General features: G+C 36.4%; 1 protein-coding gene across 1 annotated transcript in view; it reads left to right on the forward strand.

Moving 5' to 3' along the window:
• Kcnh8 (potassium voltage-gated channel subfamily H member 8) overlaps nt 1–24,334 on the forward strand; it is a 431,344-nt gene that overhangs the window by 191,218 nt on the left and 215,792 nt on the right. Inside the window, exon 3 of the mRNA XM_041656042.1 lies at nt 1,411–1,542. Within this exon, the coding sequence (XP_041511976.1) occupies nt 1,411–1,542 (132 nt within the window). The remainder of the gene's footprint in view (nt 1–1,410; nt 1,543–24,334) is intronic.

Genomic DNA, 24,334 nt, shown 5'->3' on the forward strand with positions numbered 1-24,334 from the left:
ATTTTCTACCTGTGTGGATTAAATGACTAAACCATAGCTATATGTTTAGTGCTTAATCCTTAGTTTTTGCTATTGCCAAATATTACATATTCACCTGAATATTTGATCTATTAAACTTAAAGAACAAAAAAATTATTTTAGTTAACAGTTTAAAAATGGCTGATTCTCTTGATTCTGGGCTTGTTGAAGGGTAAAACTTAATGATTGCTAGGGTATGTGAGATACACTAGTCATGCCATCTGGATCAGGAGCAAAAAGAATATGCACAACCTTCAAGGACCACCCCAGTGACCCACTTTCTCTAACAACATCCACCTCCTACGATTTCCAAAATGTCACAAAATAACACCATCATCAAAGGATCAAATATTAAACACAAGAGCTACTGAAGTACATTACGTATTCAAACCATGATGGTATATACAGAAAGCACACAATGAGTTGTCTTCTAACAAGTTAAATTCCCTTACACCGTTGTTTCCCAAGGTAACTATTTATTCAGTTCCAAAGTATATTTTGCCACTGAAAGTATAAACTCTACTTATCTCCATCAATTGAATTTATCCTTGGAAATTAAAGATATTATTAACTGAAATCCTAGCAGAGCCTTGTTTATTTTGGCATTTCTGACCTACATGGTAATTACTGTTGCTATATCCAGCCAGAGTTAAAACTGACACTCTAACCCTCTTCTTTTTTTTTTCAGTTTTTTTTTAATTGAGAAAAGGAGAGAAAAAAAAAACAATTTTCCACCTCCTCCCAGCCTCCCATTTCCCTCCCCCTCCTCCCACCCTTCTTCCCCTTTGGGGAGCAATTTTGGCCTACAGGTGCATGGAACTGGCCTGGCAGTCAGGAGGTAAAGAGACAACATCTATTCTGCACACTGGTAGGACAGAGAGAAGGCAGAGGGGAAAAGGGAAGGGAGAAGCCATGGAAGGAAACAGCTAATGGAGTCAACTTGAAGATTCACCTTGGGCCTTTCTTCCTCCTTTGACTCAGCATAATTACAGAAAAATTCACATATTATAAATAAACCACTCATGGAGATGTGTAATGTTGTATTATGTGTAATATGAATCTTCCTACCATTGAAGAGCTACTAAGGTGGCAGTATGGGTGTCATTAACATAAAACGACACAGTGGTGTAAGGGGAGGGTGTAAGAGGCATGGCGTCATCTCTCAAAGTTAGTGTTTTCCATTCCTTTTTATTTGAATTTATTCATCTTAGTAAATCATCATTGGTTTGAAATTGGCCATGCCTCTAATAAACTCCCACCAATAAAAGTCTTTATTCAAGATCCACCATGAGATGGTGGGGTAGATGAGAACAGCAAGAGCTCTTTGTGATTACCAACTGGACTTTCATAGCTGAACCAAGAGGCTGACTCACACTTCTTTTACCTTTGCAGGGTGTCCGTTTTGGTGCCTGTTGGATATTGTTCCTATAAAGAATGAGAAAGGAGATGTGGTCCTTTTTCTGGCTTCTTTCAAAGATATAACAGATACTAAAGTGAAGATTACTTCAGAAGATAAAAAAGAAGGTACATTTGGTTTTCTTAAAACATAAATTCCTAGCAAAACAGTTTGAAATTGTTCACTCAAATATATGGAAAAGAAAAAAAAATGCCCTTTTGATAACAGCAATTGATAACTGTTGGTTAATGCATATGGAGAGGCCAGCTCCCAGATCTGCTTTAGGGTAGTAAAAAGATAACCTCAGAGTAGTGAAGGCTTACAAAAAATTCTTATGTGAGAGTTGCTAGACATTTCTGTCTGAGGGGAAAAATGAGAAATCTTACACTTTCTGCTGGAAACCAAAAAAAAAAAAAAAAAAAAAAAAAAAAAAGGACCAAGCACACGTTTTCCTGATGGTAACCTTCTCTTTTATTTCAACTAATATAATTTCTTTTTCTTGATGACCTCTATTGGCCTCCTACAACAATCTCTCTTCTGTTGCATCTCTTCACATACAAATAGATCTCTCTTTATATACCTGCACCTCTCTCCTGCACAGTTACATATTTCTATATTCAGTTACAACATCCTTTTGCATACAACTGCATATCTCTCTTTCCATACACATCTACTCTCAGTAATACTCACTCTCACACTTGCTCACTCGCTCACCTTCTCATACGATTCTTGTTCTTCTCTCACACTTGGCTCTCTCTCCACTGCTACCTTCCTCATAGCCCTACGCACCACTCCTTCACTCTCTTTCTCTCCTCTTCTCACCACATTCCTTTCCAGCAAAAACCGAACAATTATAAGTTAATTTTTCAGGTCCTGATCCATTCTTTTTTATCGAGTTATACATATTTTTCTACTTTCTATGTAGATCCATATATCTCTTTCTTAGGGTCCTCTTCTTATAACACATGATAAGTCACATAGTTTATCCTAGGCAGGGGAGGTCACATTGACTGTACAGTGAGTAACACTTAGCCATGCATATAGCTCAAATGGTTAGGGTTCCCAGACAGAGAATGACATTGGGATTAAAGACTTAACAATAACAATAAATTATCTGGACTTTGAGTGGTAGGAAGTATGTGCATACTGAAGTTGCTTCAAGCTCTGGCCTTGAATCAGCAACAAACAACACCTTGGAAAATGATCTCATGTATTTGAATCTAGAGGCAACCAGATATTTGTCTCTGGGGGCAACTAGCCTGTTTGAATTTGTTCTGGAGTCTAAAATTACCTGTCTGTGTAAAAGACTGTCTTTCTGACTGGTAATCCTATGACTGCTGAGTAATGTAAAATATTCTAGTATTATTTCTATTCATCAAAATTATGCAGTTAAGCAGAAACCATCTTCCTCACTATCCACAGCTGTATGTGTGTCCAATAGATGGAATATTTTCATGAGACAAACACACAAGCAGTGGGAATACATCCAAAGCTGTGTGCAGGGAAGAAATGAAGTAGCTCATGAGAGAAATTATAGACAGAAGCAACTACTTTCCAGAACCAGTGATCCTACAGCATTGCTGTTGGGGCTCCACAACAGGATTTATACATCTGGTGGGTTGACTAGTTAAATACTGGTTGTCAGTGCTGTACATTCTCATGGCCCCTTGCAACCAGCAACTCTCAGCAATTGATAGTGCTTAGTCAATATTTCATGTATATTCAAATTCATGGAGATGTGCATTTACGTTTTCATCTTTGTAATGACACCTTACTTGACAAAAAAGAGATTTTCACATACCTCAGTCACTTACATGAGGACCAGAAAATAGCATCACAATGTTTCCCACCTCCTCGTTTCATCAGGAAATACAGATGTGTTAACACTGGTGTTGTGGAAGTCATGGTGTTATTTGATGTGTGGTAGGTAAAAGTGCCGTATGCTGGTTGTTAGATGGGATGTTACTGACAGCCATGTACCACCATGTCCCATAGAGCTTGCACTCTACAGTATGCTAAGCTCATTCAAAGTTACAAACAAGCTTTGAAAACATTTTTTAAAATCTCTAAGAGCATATATTTGTTTAACCTTCTATCATTTAGTTGCCTATTAAGAAATTGCTTGTATTTGAAGTTGTCTAAGAAAAGTCAACAATGAGAAAAATGCTAATGATAGTGTTATGAACCAAAATGGGATCTGGTACCCAGAAAAAAGAGGCTGTTTGGTGTGGGCTTCTGTGTAGTAAGTTGTTAATCAACATCACCAACTTGGTATTTCAACCCTAAGTTTTAGGTGTGGACTCCACTTTTAAAAATGTATAAGTGTTTAATATATAATATCTCATGGAATGACAATGCAAGGGAAGAGATATTGAGTTTGGTTTTGGACTTCTGCCTTTTGAATCTTTGCAAATGACAGCTCTCCTGTATATTAAAAGATACAGATAGTGCTAAAAACAACTCTCAAATGAGGTGTGTCCCCACTCAAGCTCATCTGCAACACTGCTGTCCAATGATGTAAATTAAGTATGGATTAATTAATTCTATACAGAAATTCATTTGATGGACTTCATTTAAAAACTACAAAGCATATCACTTCTATTTAAACAAGCATTTGAATCATTAATTGCTACATCGCTGGGGCTTTATTTTGAATGAAGGAAATCGTAGTTTCGAGAAAGGGCTACTGATGGAATGTGACGAGACTTGCTGTCAGTTACAGCACTGTGAGCTGTTTGTACCTGTAAGAATGAGTTTACATCTCACGATGTGTGTGTGTAGGAAGAGGGCTCCACACAAAGTTTCCTCTCATAAGACGAAGTGGAAACTCTCCTGTCTTTGTCTGTGTCTAAAACTGTGTATCAAGAGAATTTAACAGGAAATGCTGTTACTCCTTTCCCTATCCGTAAAATATACTTCATATAAAATTTGAGTTTATATATTAATGCAGTTGACAACCTAGATTATTGACAATCCAAAGTCTTTCCTCGCAGTCAAATGTCCTGAAAAGAAAAGAAAAATATCATTCTGTAAGTAAATGTTTTAAGTTAGTAACTTTGACAAAGGCTTTCTGATAACAGGACTAACAAAATCTTTTTAGAGTTGAGAAATAAGCACTTCCAAATATAGCAACTGCTGAAACTTTAGTTTTTAAAATGTATTTGGATATAATTAAATACATGAAATTTGTATATAATTAAAGATGTAATAAAATATACTTAATTTTTTAAATCATATTTAACATTTAATGCAATCATGAAAAATTAATAATGAATTGAGTAATTTCACAAATGTCGATTAACCAGCATCTATTATCAGCAAAGCTAGCATCTGGGATGCCACCATTCACCTCTCAGCTCAAATCCCTCAACTTCCAGCTAATGACAAGGAGAATGAGGAGAGAAGCAAGCCTTTAGATTTACATGTCTCCAGGAGGAGGGAGCTATGAAGGGCACAGAGACCATGCGCAGAAGAGATATTGTAGGAAGCTAGGAAAGACAAAGACAGATGTGCTCATGGGTGTGTGTCAAGGAGTCATTGCTGCCCTACTTCTGTAAGGCAGCCTCCAGAGAGTGGTGGCAGAAACACCAGACACTTCTTCCATTTATTTTTACTGACTCCAGATAGTTGAGGCCAGTGTACTAAACCAAGAATACATAGCCGTAGTGCTTCGCCCCATACTGTTAGCTCATGTGCGACAAGATGTAAGTTCAAGTATTTAAGCATCAGCTAATAAAGCCTCCTCCCTCCCCTAAGCAGTCAAACCACTTAACTTCGTACCAATGTCCATTTAACAGCCTTGAGGCTTCTGGTTAATCTGTGCTTGCTGATTACTCTCAGGAAAAGTCTACTCCTTTCTGTCTGCTTTTTCAGCCCTCAAGTTTTCCCACATGCGGTATCTCTGTTACCAGATTGAAACCCTTGCTCTTTTCTTTAGTTTGGTTTACCAAACCACCTAGATCTCAGTGAGCAAACTTCCATGGATCACCTGTAGTGTACTTCTCTCTTCTTCCTTTTAGTACTGATATTCACAGCCTAGTTATCTATGTTTACCTCTCTAAGGGAGGTGGAACCTGGGAGAATGGAGCCCATAAATGAGGTGAACTAAAGTCTCATGCAACAGATAACTTTATTCAAGGCATCAGACAATTTATACTCTGAAGGTTAAGAGGAGTCACATGAGTAAAGTGTCCAGTCACAAGGGCAAGCTGCATATGGTGTACAAGCTGAGTGTGGCAACAACATGTTTTCCATAAAGGCATATAAACATATAACAATAGCCAGTTATAATGAATGATCTGAAGTAAACTCACTCTTATCCACTACACCCAGAAGGGGCATGAACTATTCTGTGTTTTTTTAGAAACCGAGGTCATAAGACTCTTGTCTTTTTTTTCTTGGAGTTTTCTCACAAGCAAGCAGAAATCTCCTCATATGACTCCATCCTTGGACCTTGGAGCTAACAATCTTATCTTTGCCCATTCACTGCAGTCTGGCACTGGTTCCTATGTCTCTGAATGGCCCATGGCTTCTGAAACATTATAGATGCAGTGTCAATTTCTGATTGGTTGACTTTCCTAGAGCATGTTTATCTATATATCAATTAAAATTCTTTTCCTCTCAACTCATTTATGTGTTTGAACTTTATAATTTTTTTTTCACAGAAGTTCACTCTTGATACCAACTTTTTTTATCCAAACCAGTTGAACTTAATAATATATGGTGTGGGTTTTTTCCAATAACAAGAGCCAGTGCCATTTTTTTTTTTACTTATTTCTTATGGACTGTCCCAGATTTGATGTGCTATGTAGCCACAACACCATCAGTTATCACAAAATCATGGAAACCAAACCACAGTTTCTAAAATGGGGAAGGATAGGGCTTCAAATTTATTTTCAGAATCTCTAGGGGAGGTGGATGAAGCTCTTTAATTTTTTTCCAGCAGTGTAACTAATTGGGATTCACATGTGATGTCATTCCTACTCTGAATTTGCCATTCCTTGTAATAAGTTGCTATGGTCAAGTACAGTGACTAAAGTCTGATATTTGCAACTATACCTGAACCAATCACTAAGTGGCTTTGGAAGGAAGAAATAATGATGCTCATCTTGCTGAACGTTAGCTGTGCATTGCAAGCAGGCATGAGGTTCTGAAAATCCCATGACCACAAGGTCAAGCAGTAAGACGTACTCATCTCATGCTTTAGAATGCTAGTGCTGAGCATCCTGGAAGAGCAGTTCTGGAGCCCTTGTAGCATCTCTTATGCTGTGTTCTGCATGCTGGTTCAATTCTTCTACTTGTGAGGTCATTCTTTGAAGACGTACCCTGCACCTGTGAAAAGCATGAAGGAAGAGGGACAAGGCATTCCTCCCCTTAGGCTTTGCTTTCCTGGTGGGAAAGAATGTTCTTGTGTCACCTTCTCCTCCAGACATTTTATAACCATATCATCAGCCATACTATGTCGCATGGTCATGGTCAGTATTCAGCTGGGAGAGATGCTAGGAAATTGAACTTCTTTGGATTGGTCTAATCTTTAATAAATAATAAATAAGTATAGGAAAAAGAATCTAGAAATGAGTTTGAGTCAACCAATCAAAGAGTCTATGAAACTCTTCTATGTTTCTGATTTTATGTCTACCAGTGTGAGATAACATCCTATGGTGTGGACAGGCAAGTTTCAGAGAAGCATATGAACTGGCCCTGGCCCCAGTGTGTGAAAGGCAGAGCATCGATACCCATGGCCCTCTGATCTATTTTGTAATTTCCTACCAGGTTCTAGGGCTTCTTATGAAGCCAAGGAGAGAAAACTAAAATGAGTTAAGCTGGAGGCTGGTCTCCTGAGTTCCTTTTCCAAGTCTTTCTGCCACAACAAATATTTATGGGCATCATTGATTAAACCATTGACCATTAGGATTACCTCAGTCTCTAACCTCTCTCCACAGGAAGAGGATGATGGGAAGCTTAAATTCTCTAATCCTGCGATCAATTCCTCTTCCAATGATCTTCCACCTTCCCAGAGTAACTTCATTCCTATAAATTCTGCTAGCCTGAGTGAGATTTAGTATAAACAATAAAATATGTGCCTCTTGCCTCATTGCTTGAGCAAATTCTGAAAGCTTTAGGTGTCCTGTGCAGCAGCCAGCAGGACTCTATTAGAGTGCTACAATCTCGCAGTTCCATTTCTTCTTTTTTCTATTTTCTTCTGTGTATAGTTTTAAGGAAATTTGTACTATTAGTTTTAATCATTAATTTGAACAACCTGGGATCACCCTGGAAGAAAATCTCCACTGACAAATTACCTTGGTCAGGTTGGCCTATGGAAGCATTTGTGGGAGATTGTCTTGTTAGTTGCCCCTGTCTTTTTAAGTGCCACCATTCCTTAGGCTGTGCTCTGGGCTATATAGTAGTGAAGAAAGTCACCTGAGCATGAGCTACCAAGTAAGAACAGATGTTCTTGATGTGGATGTGATGGACATAGTTGCCAGAGTTCCTGCCTCCTTAATGTCTCTGCAACTAGGAACCTAAAACAGACTTCCACCCCAATTCTACCTTCCAGAGAACTGACTTGTATCGAAGCTAAAGAGGACTTTTCCATGCATCAATTCTGTATAAAAGAACACAATTAACATTAAACAAGTACTTTAATTTATCAATTACCCAGCTAAATTTTCTCAAGGAAAGAAAACAGCATTTAAAATGTGTAAAAGAATACTTCATTTGCTTTGATTATTGGAAAAACATCTGACCCCTCTCTTCTGGAAGGACTGCAGGTTCTTCTGCCCCAAACTCTTTCATCATCTGGCTACTTTCCTTTAAGCTCCTTTGAACCCTTGAGACTCAGTGCACGCTTGTGCATATTATGTCTTGTAAATCTCATAAATAATGAGTTTGATGAAAGTCTAGCTCTTAAGTGCCTGCATTTTAAATCTTCTGCAGCTTGAATATAACTGTCTAAAGTCATTATGGCTGCCACTTAACCAGCTACTATGGTGCTTGGGATTACCCATGTTTTAATTTCTACTTAGTTTTCCAGATCCTCTTTTTAACCCCACCCACAATGAGCTTCCTTCTGATAGTTTCTAACCACACACTTTCTCAAGAACATATATTTCAAGATACATTTCTTATTCACTGTGTTTCTTCATTAGTGAAATTCAAATATTTTAATGATGATTTTCATATTTACTGTGTAATATGACCTGCAAATAAAATTATTATAAGTTCCAGACACAAAATTTATATTAGGAAACTTGAAATTTAAAACAGTTTTAAAATTTAATTATATTTTGGTCACATTCTTCCCTCTCCCAAGTTCTTTTCTCCCTCTCTCTATCAACCCAACTTTGTTTTTCCTCAAAAAACAAAATACTAATAAAACAACCCCCCAAACCAAGATAACAAAATAAAATATCCCCCCATAGCACACCAAATTGTGAACAAATAAACGTATACAAAAAAACTGGAGTTCATTAGACGTTGGTAAGTTACTTTGTACACGGTTGAGCTAATCAGTGTCACTCCATTGGTGAAAACTGACTTTTCCTTTCCCAGCAGCACATATAAAGGACAGTTCAGTTGCCAGTCTTTATCCTAGTGGCTAGCTTTTGTTCTTTCGCTCATTCATTCATTCGTTCATTCATTCATTCTATTAAAAATCTAGCAATATAAAATACAATAAAATGAAACAAAAACTATCACATCAAGGTTATGTACATCGGACAAAGCCTATTCCTGTTTATGTCTTGTACCTGGATAAACAATGAAGTCAACTCTGTATCATCTGGTATAAATTTAGCAGTTTCAATATGCAAGATAACTCTTTCTGCATATTGTGAATCTGTAACTGTATTAAGAGGTTCTTTAAAATCCCTTAGCATCATAAGAATGGCATATAATTCTGTCTTCTGGACAGAAGTATAAGGGCTTTGTTCCACCTTACTCAATTCATCTGATTTGTAACCAGCTTTTCCAGATTTATTAGCATCAGTATAAAATGTACGGGCTCCAGTTATTGGAGCATCACAAACAATTCAAGGAAGAATCCAAGAAGTTTTCTTTGTAAGTTTAAGTCTACCACTTTTTGGATAGTTACTATTAATTTCTCCCAAAAAATTAGCACAAGCCCTTTGCCATGGTTCATTGTTTTCCCATAACTTTTTTATTTCATCAGTAATGAAAGGCAATATAATTTTGGCTGGGTCTATACCTGTTAGTTGACGAAGTCTCAGTTTATATTTTATAATTAATTTAAAGACCTTTTCTACATAAGTTTTTAATTTTTTACTTGGTTTGTGTGGTAAAAAGATCCATTCTAAAATACTATCTTCCCTATGTATTAAAATTCCTGTAGGAGAAATTCTGGAAGGCAATATGACTAGAAACAACTAAGATTTGGATCCACCCTATCTACATGTGCCTCCTGTAATTTTTCCTCAACCACCATCAGTTCCTTTTTTTTGTTTCAGCTGTTAACTCTCTGGGACTACTCAAATCTTTGTCACCATCTAAGGTTTTGTTTAAATGAATTATTAGATCAGGTGTTATCCCAACAGCTGGTCGTAGACAGGAAATGTCTCCCAACAATCTCTGAAAATCATTAAGAATCCGTAACCAATCTCTCCTAATTTGTGCCTTTTGTGTCCTAATTTTTTGTAAACCTATTCTGTAACCTAGGTAATTAACAGAACTCTCGTCTTCTCGTTACATCATTTTTACTTTCTGTCTGGTTTTCCCACCTATATTTTCTGCCTGGCCAGTCAGCATTTATTTAAAACATGATTGACAGAATACAGACAATTCTCCCACACCACTTCCCACTCTTTTTTTTAAAAAAAAAAAAGAAAAAAAACAAAGGAAAATACCCATAGTAAACAAACGCCGGGTGCCAGATTATGCGCAAATTAATCCCACACCAGTTATGATTTAAAGGAATATTTATGTAGGGGGTAAAACTCATGAAACACCAACCGTCAGGAAAGGAGCCTACTCGCCGGAGCAGGAGCAGGAACCAAGCGAGGGGGCGAAGGCTTACTGCTCTTTTTTAAAGATAAATAGACCACGTCCCAGTGGGCTGGTATTTCAACAGCTATTGGCTGAAGGAGCGGAAGGTCCTCCCGCAAAAATTCTGCATGCATTCATACCCCATACCTTGTATTTTTAAAAGAATATGCATGCTAAATTAACAACACCAAATGCATTCAAAAATCAACTCTCAGATCAATTGTGCTCATCCAAATCAGTACTAACTTACCAATAATAAATAATGTGTAAAATATTACTTTAAAATGGCACCAAAATAAACTAAAGTTAACTTTTTTTGTTGAAATCTCTATATTGGTGAGAATGTCATCCAGCCTAGGGTGAGAGGTTAGTGTTTCTTCCTAGGCTGGTGAGTGTTTAATGATCCAGCCTAGGTTGCGACAGACAAATGTTCCAATCTAGACTGACTGTGAAGACAAATAGAAACATTTCAATATAAAGAATAAGCAAAATCTAGCTGACTAGAAGTTGGGAGACAATTCCAATAGAGAACATTGGCCACCGAGAAAAAGCAAGAGGCAGGATTTGAAACTGTGGTGCGTGGTTCTTTTCAGTTGGACTGGTCCACATCAACTTTTAGTAAGTCCAGGGCTCTAAGGCAGTTCAGGCAGGTTGTAGTCAGCAAGTGATGCTTGCATGTATGTGTCAACCAAGTGGAAAGAAGCTGAGAAAAGATTAAACTAGAAACAGAACTTAAAATTTATGAACTTAAAGGGAAATATTACATTTGAAACTATCAGGCCCATAGTCTTAGTAAGTGAAAAGGGGAGGAGTCCCAAGACCAGGAGAGAGAAAAATATCATCTTCAGGAATAGACAGGTGGGAAAAACTTAGGCTGCACTTAACCGGACTCCTTTTGACCAGTGAGAAGCAGATCCAGCTTTTTTTTTTGTTTTGAAGCCTATATGAATTATTATTTTACAAAAAAACAAAATTTTTAGATATATTAATATCACCAATCTGTACTGAAATCCATATTGTAGAAAAAGCAGGTAATGGGTATTTGTAAAACAACAGTAATAGACTTTTGGGTCCAAGAAAAATCTACAGATTTAGGTTAGAAGCATGGAAATTTTTATTTTGTCCTGAGAGCCAGGTATTGATTGGACAGAGATATCTTTGGCTTGATGAGAAGTACCTTCAAGATTATATTTAAATGGCAACCAAAATAAATCCAAAATCTCGAGCTTGTCACTGAACAGTGAGTAATCATTGTTCTACCAACATATCAGAACTTTATTAAATGCTAAACTCTGAACTTTTGTTTCATAGAAGGGGAAAATAACCGGAAACATTTTTATATCTTAAATTATTTATTTATATTTGTATGACTTGCATTTTGTATCAAATCATTCTTGAGACCCTTCAAACATATAAACTTATATATATTCAAACCTTTATTTAGATCCATACCAAGGCCTGATTTTTATATATACAATGCGCAAACAAGCTGACTATAACCGTGGGGAAGAACCTGGTTGCCTGCTGATAAACTGACAAAATTATAGCTATCCAAGCTGGTCAATACAATCAGAGATTCAAGAAGGATAAATTATACCTGAGTGTAGACCAAGCTGCTTCCAAATCTATTAAAAATGAGAGGGACAAGTCCATACCCAGGCCTTCATAACATTGGAGGCAGAAGTAACAGAATTGCAGTCTTTGCCACGCTCAAGAGGTAACAGTTTATCTGTGGCAGAGCATGGGTAAGACTGACCTTATTTTGTCTAGGCAAAGATCTATTTTCAAGTGCCCTACTGCTTGCCCACAGTGTGGGCCAGGTCCTGGCAACAGGTGTTACTTTGGGGCATCTTACCCTGTGGTCAGCATTGTCAAATTGAGGTAGAGACATGGTGGTGGTCTAGAAGCTTCTATGGAGATCTTGAGTCACTGCTAGGATCTGGGAGTCTCTGTCTGATATAACAAGCTTTTCAGTCAACATTTTAAATACCATATTCTACAGAATCTCTGAAGATTCTACAGATCTCTGAAGTACTTGAGGGATACCCAGGTATAATCTGAATAGTTAACTTTGTTTCCAGTTACCTATTTTAGCTTAACTTTTGAAAACATATACAGGGGACTAAGTAAGGTTGATCCCGGTAATTAATTATATCAGTAGTACTTAGCATGTTTACAATTAATGAACATGATAATTCATAGATAGCTACTACGTTGGATTTCTTAACATTTTACAATAGGTTAGCAGTCATTTTTGTCAGGTTTAGCTTTGAAAAATAACAATTTTGAATTGAAGCTCTTCTTAGTGAAACATAAATGATTTGTATGACTCAGTTTATCCAAAGAGCTAAAAACTTAGCAAACTTAGCAAAGACAAGGAGGCTAGACATATATTCTTAAGCCCCAGTAGACCTTGAGAAAAGAGACACTTTTTAAGCCACTGGTTTTTAAACTTTTTAGTGTTTTGACCTTTCAATATAGTTTCCCATGTTGTGGTTACCCCTCCTCTATTATAAAGGTTTTTCCTGTTGCTATCTCATAACTGCAGTTTTGTAATTGTTATGATTGTTATGAATCCATTTATTTATTTATTTATTTGGTTTTTCAAGAAAGAGTTTCTCTATAGCTTTGGAGTCTGTCCTAGAACTAGCTCTTGTAGACCAGGCTGGCCTCCAAATCACAGAGATCCTCCTGCCTCTGCTTCCCAAGTGCTGGGATTAAAAGCATGCACCACTACTATCCATCACATTGTTATGAATCTTAATGCAAATATCTGACATGCAGGTGGTCCTAGGCAATCCCCATAAAACTTTTTTTTTCTTTTTTTGTTGTTGTTATTTATTACCCCAAAGAGTGTTAAATGGACTGAGAAACTTCTCCAAACCCTTTGTCAGACTGCTCAGGTCACTGTCTTGCTGCATTACAAAAAAATGAATATCATAGCTTTTGGTTAGTATTTGGGTCACATGGCTATTATCCTAATTTTTAGCCTTTCATTTTAAGTCCAAATATTAACAATATAAAATATTTTAAAAGTATAAATGTCCCATAATCTTATAAATTTAAATTTTTAAAAATTGTTCTTAAAAAATTTAATTCTCTTAAATGAATTCCTGCAATATCAAAAATGAAATACCTCCTATTTTTGAGAGGCTTATATCACCTCTTTGGCCCCACTTGCTGTGAGATAATGCTCTTGTACCCTGTAAAAATTTATCATTCATATTGGTTTAATAAAATACTGATTGGACAGTAGCCTCTATGTGTTTTGTTGGGACTAAATGACCATAGGACCAGGCCAGATAGAAACTTTTTTCTATACCCATCCTCAACTGCATATACATAACCTACCTTTTAGATCTCTACCTGCCCCATTTCATTGTAGCTGGTGCTTCTGGTGACTGTCATCTCACATTGGCAGTTCTAAAACTGTCAAGGTCCATCCTTGTAACTAGACTCTCTTTCAGACTCTAGTTCTCCCATACATTTGCAAACCTCAGCTGTTTCTTATGATCCTTTCCCATCCTTAAAACCATTATCCCCAGGGTGACTTTTAATTTACAAAGTTTAGCTGGCAGAACAAATTACATTTTTGAGTATTAAAGTACTGAGGGTCAGCTTTAATATTTTAAATACTATTTTTATAAACCTTAATTTTTGGAAAGGATATGAATTATCATATACAAATCTATGCCAATCCAAATTATCTTGTAAATTAACTATTATTCCCTTGTTAGGCCCTTTTTACATGGCCTTCTCTAATCAAGATGGTGGTGAAATCTTGTGACATCCATCTTTTTTAAACTCCAGCAAAATGGTAACCAGCCACATGATTGATAAAAAATTTGTGACAATCCAAATTGGAATCATGGCATATGGTTTATTTGAAATTACCCACACATAAATTTTTAATTATTAATTTTATTATTATTAATTTTAACATTTTATCTAACCAGATTTTAAACCATATTTAACAAAATCATATAAATCTAAAGGTAAAGAATGTTTATATAAACTAAATCCAGTTTGTGGGCTCTTCTTCTTTGCTTTGTACCTGTCAGAACTCAGACTGAAGGACTGTCATAGGGGAAGCTTTTAAATAAACATACCTGGTTCTAGTGTAGGAAGAGCCATAACCCAACTCTAGAGTAAGCTTTCCAATAAAGAATAGCAAAGAACAATTTCAGTGTTATCTACATCAAAAAGACATTTGAATTCCTGCTAACCTGAATCCAGTGACCAGAACACAAAGATAAATTCTGAGCCATGTTCATAAATGTGGCCACAACAGCAGTGAGTGGCAGAGACAACAAAATTCTTCAGACTATTTTTCTTTCATCTCCATGTTTGCAGCAAAACTTATGAACACACCATAAAACAGAGCCAAAAGTTCCAACAAAACAGGCACACATAACTTTTTCAGGAAACATAAAATTTTTATAATTTTTTAATTGATTTTATTGAGCTCTACATTTTTCTCCACTCCCCTCCTTTTCTCTGCCCTCCCCTTACACTCTCTTTCATGGTCCCCATGCTCCCAGTTTACTCAGAAGATTCTGAACAGACAAAATTTTTTAACAAGACAAATTGAACTTTCTAACCAGAATCAACCTACTATTCTCAAAATTTAGTTTATTTTAGTTTTTTTTTTTTTTTGCAAATACAGCACTTGCAGTTATGAGAAACCACAGCAAGCATAGTTCATATCCCCTCTGGCCTCTTCTACAATTTTCTATATGCCTTTCATTCATTCCTTTGACTTCAGACAAATTTTTCTTTTATTTTTCTGTCTTCATTATTTCAGTATCCTGCATTTTTTCCAGACAACATAAAAATTTTACAAAAGCCTTTCTTGACATTTCCCTCGGGAGTTTACAATAGATTGTATGGCTTCAATACTTTAAACAAGAACACATATACCACAAGAAAATCCTATATTTCCATCAGCACAGAAACTTGCACCAGTATGATACACCTGAGACCAACAGCAGGTTTTTTCTTACCTAACCAATAATAATTTGTAAATATCCCCTCTAAATAACGAAAGTTATTGGATCCAAATGACCAAGCAGCACTGGTGGAGAGATATCTGGCTACAGCATCACAACACAGCCACCAAAGCTTAGCAATCATAGCAGCGACTCCCTGCCCCTGGGCCACACAGTCGAACTCCAGCCTGGTTTGGACAGAAATTGAGGCAGATAACCACCAGGGCAGGTTACAGTTACCCCACTTCTACAACCTGCCCATGCTTATATGGCATACTCAGTCAAGACCTGCCCTGTCCACCTGCTATGCCCCCATGCTACTTCTTTTCAATGAAATGTTCAAGGCATGTAGTTGTGGTTTGTCTCATCCCTTTCAGGAAAATATACTCCCATTGTGGTAGGAGGCTTTCTTGTTTTTTCCAGCCGTTCAGATCTGAAATAACCACACAGAAAACTATTTTAATTAAATCACTGCTTGGCCCATTAGCTCTAGCTATCTCTTACATATTAAATTTAACCCATTTCTACTAATCTACGTGGCTGTGCCTTACAGGATAAAGTTCTGGTATCTGTCTTCAGCAGGGCTACATGTCTTCTCCTTGATTCTACCTTCTTTCTCCCAGCATTCAGTTTAGTTTTCCCCACTTACCTCTGTTCTGCCTTGCTATAGGTCCAAAGCAATTTCTTTATCAATCAATGGTATTCACAATACAGAGGGGAATCCCACATCACTCCATTTAAGTATCAAACCCTACACCTATGGCCCTATCTCTAAAGCCCTGTAAGTGAGCCAATATCAAAGTCAGCTGGTCCCTCTACATCTGCAGTCAGATAAGAGATAACATCACTGTTATCTATAAGCTAAGAAATCATCTGCTTGTTGCTGTGGATGTGGCAAGCATCTATAATATTTGTACTATTTGGTCACAGGAATCTCTGCCACCTGAAGAAAGGTTCTTTAGATCAATAGGACTTTATTAATAGGTCTGCAGTGAGATATTCTCTTATGTGACTCTGAAAGTGGGAATGTTCTAGAGTCACAGTGATTATGGCATAAGATAGTGCCCAGTTAACATTGAGGAGTAAGATTCAAAAAGCAGACAACAAACAAAACCCAGTAGGCTTTCTGGTTCAAGAGGCATGGCTAGACACTCGTGTCTAAGCAGGGAGTCCAAGAACATTGTACAGCCTGAACCACAGAGAACCAGGAACCCATGGAAGTGCTGCTACAACAAATGTAATGAAAACTGAGTGCTCCTGACCTTTGCAATTGGTCTGCAAATTTACAACCATATGTTCTAATTCTTTATGTTCCTAACCACTTCCCATCACTTTCATACTTCATGTTGTTTAGGAGGGTGATATATGATTTGTTCACCAATTATACAGTCCAAACTTCCCATGAAATAAGCCACTGAAACTTTTCAATACATAATGTTCATCTGAACTCTTCCTCTTAAAAAAAGAACAAAAGGCATTTAAAATTTGCCTTTAGGGTCACATATACATGAAACATTTCAAAGACAGAATAACTTAGAGTTTTCATAAATTCTGTGAGAAAAATAATTGGAAGTAATAGCAATGATTAGGGAAAACTGTAATTTTTGAGAAGAAAAAAATTGAAGAAAGCACATATTTTTTCCTGATTTATGCATTATTTTATATGATTAGATTTCCATAAAACTCTTAACCAAAATATGACTAAGCATCAAAATAAAACAGCAAACAGGAGACTCTTACTGTGGCTAGAATACACAGAGACATTTATCCTTAGTGTGTATTGCTGGATAATTTTCTTATTTATAGCCTTGATAATTTTTGCAAGACCAAGTCCTCAGAGACAAAGTGGTCAGAAGAAAGTTCCCTTTGAAGTTTTCATATCTACTTGCTTGTGGTTTGATTTTTATACATCTCTCCCAAAACCATGGAGTACACCAAAATTTTTGTCTAAGCTCTCTTAATTTCAGATACTCATTCTTCCATAAATTTGAACACATTTTCTAGACTCAATCATAGGCCTATATCTGTTACAGTGTTGTAGTTTCTTTCTCCCTCATAAGTTTCTTCCTTGGACTCTGGAAGTTCCTGCTCTTGGTGATACAACCTCAATCAATCATGTAGTCTGATGCTAGAAACATCTCTCTTGTGTCAGACTGAGTCATAAGTAGTAAGACGTAATAAAGCTGAGTGTTAGCATACATGGTTATCTTAACACTCAAGAGGCTGCACAGAAAGAATTGTGGATTCCAGCTCAGTTTGAGCTATGTATTAAGTTGGAGGTCAGCGAGGATTACATTGGAAAACCCTGTTGCAAGCACAATTTTAATGAACTCTCACCTTTGGTAGAGACCACTTGTTCATTCTCGGTTGCTGGGAACTGAAATAATCACAAAGAAACTATATTATTTGCAAAGTTTAGCCAATAGCTTAAGCATATTTCTGGCTAACTCTTATATCTTAAATTCACCTATTTTTATTAATCTGTGTATTGCCACATTGCTGTGGCTTATTGGCAAGGTTCTAGTGGGCTCCAGCAGAGGTGTCTGACTCCTGTGACAGTCACATAGTTTCCTCCTGATTCTGTCCACTCTCTCCCATCATTCATTTTAGTTTTCCTGCCTAGTTCTATTCTGCCCTATCACAGATCAAAGCAGCTTCTTTATTCATTAACCAATAAAAGCAACACATATACAGAAGGACTTTCTATACTATTTCCCCTTTTCTGTTCAAATAAAAAGGAAAATTTTAACTTTAACATAGTAAAATTACATATACCAAAATAGGTATCAAGCAAGGATTACAGTTACAATATTTATATCTACTTTATCTTTTATCATAACTCTTACAGCTTAGATCCAATCCATCTCTATTAATCTGTGCATAACTACAAGGCCGTGGCCTACCAGCAAGGTTCCAGCATCTGTCTCCTTTGGCACTGGCTCCATGGCATCTCCCTGACTCTCCACCAACTCTTCTCCATCTGCTTGGAATTTCTGCCCTGCCCTATTCTGCTAAGTCACTAGCCAAAATAGCTTTATTCACTAATCAATAAAAGTGACACATAGACAGACGGACTTTCCACACTATTTCCCCTTTTCTGTTCAAATAAAAAGGAAGGTTTTAACTTTAACATAGTATAATTATGTACAACAAAACAGGTATTAAGCAAGAATTATAGCTACAATATTGATTTCTACTTTATCTTTTTTCATAACTAAGGAAAAATATAACTATCTATTCTTCAATTCCATCAAAGACCTAAGAAGGATATACTATTACCTAAGCAAACAGAAAGTGCACTGCAAGCAACTTCCAAAACTCTAGAATTGGCAAGGACATCTTATTGCCTGGACAGGTATCCAAAGTTCTTCTGTAATGTTGTAGCATCCATCTTCAGATCCTCAGGCCCATAGTATCTCGTGGACATTTCCACGAAGTAGGAAATTTGAAAGACAGTTCCACATATATTGGAATTTTGTCAGCCACTCTCTTCTGTATCTGGCAGACTCTTTCATGAAGCAGGAATCCCGAAGGGTGATCTCTCCTTTAGGCAGGTTCAGCAGTCTTTTTTTCCTGTGGTTTCTGTGTGTCTAGTTCATAGAGCATAACATCAAGAAGTAAAGGCAAGAGCAGTTTCTTGCCCAAATAGCTAGCAAACTTCATAAGGAGCCTCTTCTATGCCCATCTTCCTCTTGAAGTAGTTTGGTGCTTCCAGGAACAGATGTGTCTCATTGTCACGAAAAGTTCTACATTTTAAAAACATTTTCAATGCCATATTCTGTAAGTCTTTGAAAGATTTCAAAAATATCTATTTAAGTGAAATATATCTCTATATATCTAAAAAACCTAACAAGACTACATCATCTACTGTTATAGATGATTATTTGTTAACTTATATTTCTTAATTATACATTACATTTTTAAATGAGCTGCACAAACACAATACCTTAATCAAGAGCTGAAATATACATACAGCAAAATCTACCTTAAATTTGTATCAATAAACAAAGATTCATACCAATGCAAACTAGCCATCCATATAGTATATCTCCCTTTAAATATAGAAAAAAATAAACAATATTTGAGAATTTTGGGATAGTTCTCACTAGACTGCGTCCTGTTATTTGTTGGGTGAAATAATTTGGGGGTTTATGGAGACCTTTGGAGGACCTTTGTCCATAAAACCACATTAGCCTGAAAGAAGCCACAGGTTCTCATTCTCTTTGGAAATGAAAGCAAAATCTCTTTTCCAAAGCAACAAATCCTTAGACCCAAATTTTGTGGTCAAGATACCTTTAAAGTAGAAATATTGCTTTAGCTTAGTAGACAGTAGAATGAAACTTCTCTCTGTACTTAGCTCATTCACAGTCAAAAATTTCAAAGAAAACACAATAACATACATAGTTCAGACTCCATGTGTATTTTCCATCTTTACATAGTTTGTTCTTCTTTCTTCTTTTAATCTATGATTGTCTGTACTCTTGTCTTTTTAAAGACTTTGTTTTATTTTTTAAATGATTTATTTCTTATAATTCTCTATACTCTTTTTCTTCTCTCTATGTACATTTTTAAATGCAGTGTATCTCATTTAGAGGTCTTTTCTGTCTGAATCTGTCCTATTGTGCATCTGTAATCCTTTTCTGACCAGAACTGCTTCATGGCTAGGACTAAGACTGTTTTCCTTTTTGCCTCTGCCAAGTCCAACATGGCAAAGGTCTGTTCACTGCCCCTGAGAGCAATGCACATAGCCCTATTTTCAGGCACACAATGGGTCTTTGTTGCCAGTAAGCAAGTTGTAGCACTTTGCTCACAAACCCCATTTAAATGCTCCTTAGCAGACCTCCCAAAAGAGTCAGAGCTGTTTGGCCTGGCGAACCAGGAAGCCATCTTTTTTTTAAAGAAGCAGAGCAGTTTTTTACTGTACCTCCCTTAAAGGAGCTGTGGCACCCATACTCACTATGAGACCATCCAGAAAAAAAAAATGTGACTCAAAAAGCTGTGCTAAACTCTGTTTATTTTGTGTCTAGAATTCCTTTCCAAGCTTTCTCACGTTTTCTGTGGATATTTTATGTGGATATAGTCAGCCCACATTGGCATGCCAATCTGTTGGCAGAAACTGCTCATTGGTTCCTGGCTGCTCAGACCTGAAATAATTGCACAAAACTCTATTAATTAAAACAGTGCTTGGGCAGTCACTTACATGGATTGCTAGCTAACTCTTATATCTTAAATTAACCCATTTCTATTATTCTATTCTATTATTGTCTTATTATGAGTTCATGGCCTACTGACAAGGATCTAGCTGACAGCTCACATCTTTCTCCTCATGGTGTCTCTCTGACTCTGCCAACTCTCTCCTCCTCTGTCTACTTGGAATTCCCACCTTGCCCTATTCTGCTAAGGCACTGGCCAAAACAGCTTTACTCATTAATCAATAAAAGTGACAAATAGACAGGAGGACTTTCCACACAATTTTCCCTTTTCTGTTCAAATAATAAGGATGGATTTAACTTTAACATAGTAAAATTACATACAACAAAACAATTATCAAGCTAGAATTATAGTTACAATATTGATTTCTACTTTATCTTTTATCATAACAAAGGAAAACTATAACTAGAACTATCTATTTTTCAACCCCATCAAAGACCCAAGAAGGATAGAATATTACCTAGGTAAACAGAAAGTGCATTGTAAGTAACTTCCAAAATGTGCAATAAGAGACAGCTGGCTACCTGGGCAAACAACCAAAGTCTCATTTGCAATGTTGGAGCAAGCAACTTTGGATAAGGCCTAGAGTAACTGACAAACCATTTTCAGAGGCAAGAAAATTTTCAAAACCATTTTACCTTATCTTGGCAAGATTTAACAGGTTTTTTTTTGTTGTTGTTGTTGTTTTTAAGTATCCTGCTTGTTCTGTCCAGACATCATGCATTTTGACAGTGGTCAAGGCATGGGCAGTTTCTTGCTCAAAGGCCAGTTTTGCCAAGAAGAAAACAAACTTCATGTGGAGTGTCTTTGGTACTCAACATTCTCTCGGGAATAGAACTTTTTGTTTTAAAGTCATCTATTGTGACTATAGTCCACTTAAGGTTCCTTTAATTTGGGGGACATCATAATTATTCTAAAATTAGTGTTAGCCACTTTAGTATATTATATGCACAAAACTAGGAATATTTAAAGATTAAAACAGGAAATGGAGAGTTTCCAAAATTTTTCTTTCAATATTAGTCATTGATAGTATCATTTTAAGTGATATTTTGTCTCCATCTAGTACAAATAGACTGGATTCATTAGAGTTCTCCTCCCTCCCCCTCCCACTCCCTCTCCAGTCCAAGGAGCAGTCAGGGTTCCCTACCCAATAGGAAGTCCAAGGTCCTCCCTGTTTCCCCCAGGTCCAGGAAGATGAGCATCCAAGCAGACAAGGCTCCCACGAAGCCAGTCCATGCAGTAGAATCAAAACCCAGTGCCATTGTCCTTGGTTTCTCTGTCAGCCTCCACCGTCAGCCACATTCAGAGAACCCGGCATGATTACATGCTCCATAGAGACAGAGACCCACATTGGAGCACTGGACTGAGCTCCAAAGGTCCATATGAAGAGCAGAAGGAGGGAGAACATGAGCAAGGAATTCAGGATCGCGAGGGGTGTGGCCACCCACTGAAATGGCGGGACTGATCTAATGGGAGATCACCAAGGCCAGTTGGACTGGAACTGAAGAACAGTCTTAAACTGAGCCGCAACTGATTCTCTGGAGGCTGACTGTCAGGAGGACTTAATAATTTTAAGCACTTTATTTTTTGTATGGAATTTCTTAATGTTTTTATTGTTGTCTAGATTTGTGACCATGGGATGCTGATAACACTTAAAGGCACATGTTGACCTGGAATAATTTTAACAGGGGTTAAAGTTTAAAATGTATTTTCTAACATGACAAGACCAGATCTAATGCAATATGTTGAAGTCCTGTGTCTCCAAACTCTTTCACTTCCAAACACAGCCTAAGCACTTCAAATCATTAAGGAAGGAAGCATATGAGAGATTATTGCTTATTAAAATATGGGAGACCTGCATTTTTAACGCTATTGGTATTTTTACATAAATTTTACCTGTGTAAACTAAACTTCTGACAAAATCAGATCTATTTCCTTATAGTTTTCCTATGTTTTTCCCAGCTAGCAGTAGACATAGCTTTTAAAAAAATAAGCCCAAATTCATGGGATACTATGAAAGCCTTGCTGAGAGGCAAGTTTATAGCACTAAGTGCCCACATAAAGAAAATGGAGAAAGCTCACATCAGTGACTTAACAAGACACCTGAGAGCTCTAGAACAAAAAGAAGCAGTTGCACACAGGAGGAGTAGAAGACAAGAAATAATCAAATTGAGGCTTGAAACAAACCAAACAATACAAATAAAATCAATGAGACAAAGGGGTGGTTCTTTAAAAAAAATCAACAAGACAGACAAATCCTTATCCAAACTAGTCAAAAGGAAGAGAGAAAACATCCAAATTAACAAAATCAGAAATGAAAAAATGGACATAACAACAGACACTAAGGTAATTCAAAGATTCCTTAGATCATACTACAAAAAAACATGTACTCCATAAAATTCAAAAATGAAAAAGAAATGGACAGTTTTCTAGATAGATACCATATACCAAAATTAAATGAATATTAGGTGAACAAATTAAATAGACCTATATACTGCAAGGAAATAGAAGCTTTCGTAAAAAAATCTCCAAATTAAAAAAGTCCAGGGCTGTATGGTTTTAGTGCAGAATCCTACCAGAACTTCCAAGAAGAGCTAATACCTATACTCCACAAAGTGTTCCACATAATAGAAACAAAAGAATCACTGCCAAAAACTTTTTATGAGGCTGCATTTACCCTTATATGAAAACTACTATAAGACTCAACCAAGAAATAGACTGACAGAAAAATCTTACTCATGAACATGGATGCAGAAATAATAAAATACTAGCAAACTGAATCCAAGAACACAACAACAACAAAATAATCATCCACCATGATCAAGTCAGCTTCATCCCAGAAATATAGGAATGAATGGTTTAACATGAAAATATATCAATGAAATCCATTATATAAATAAATTGAAAGAAAAAAACTATATGATCATCTCATTAGATGCTAAAAAAGCATTTGACAAAATTCAACACCCCTTCATGATAAAGGTCTTGGAGAGATCAGAGATGCAAGGAATATATCTAAACATAATAAAAACAATATACAGCAAGCTGAAAGCCAACGTCAAATTCAATGGAGAGAAACTCAAAGTGAATCAGGAAGAAGACAAGGCTGTCCACTCTCTCCATATCTCTTTGACATAGTTATTGAAGCTCTGACTATAGTAGAGAGGCAACAAAAGGAGATCAAGGGGGTTCAAATTTGAAAGAAAGATGTGAAACTTTCATCATTTGCAGATAATATGATAGTATATATGTGACCTCAAAACTTTAATAGGAAACTCCAATAGTTGATAAATACCTTCAGTAATGTGTCAGGATACAAGATCAACTAAAAAAAGATTTAAGTAGCCCTTCTATATACTTTATTATATATATATATATATATATATATATATATATATATATATATATATATATATATATATAATCAGAAAAACATCACCTTTCACAATAGCCACAAATAACATAAAATATCTTGGGGTAACTCTAACCAAAAAAGTGAAAGACCTATTTGACAAGAACATTAAGCCTTTGAAGAAAGTAATTGATGATTAGAAAACGGAAAGATCTCCCATGCTCTTGGATAGGTAAGATAAATATAATAAAAATGGCAATCTATAGATTCAATGCAATCCACACCAAAATCCTAACATAAATCTTCACAGACATTGGAAAAACAATAATCAACTTCATATGGAAAAACAAATAACCCAGGATAGCCAAA

Source organism: Microtus oregoni, unplaced genomic scaffold (assembly GCF_018167655.1).
Source record: "Microtus oregoni isolate MIOR12 unplaced genomic scaffold, Mior012 000007F_ref0000211, whole genome shotgun sequence".
Classification (NCBI taxonomy): Eukaryota; Metazoa; Chordata; class Mammalia; order Rodentia; family Cricetidae; genus Microtus; species Microtus oregoni.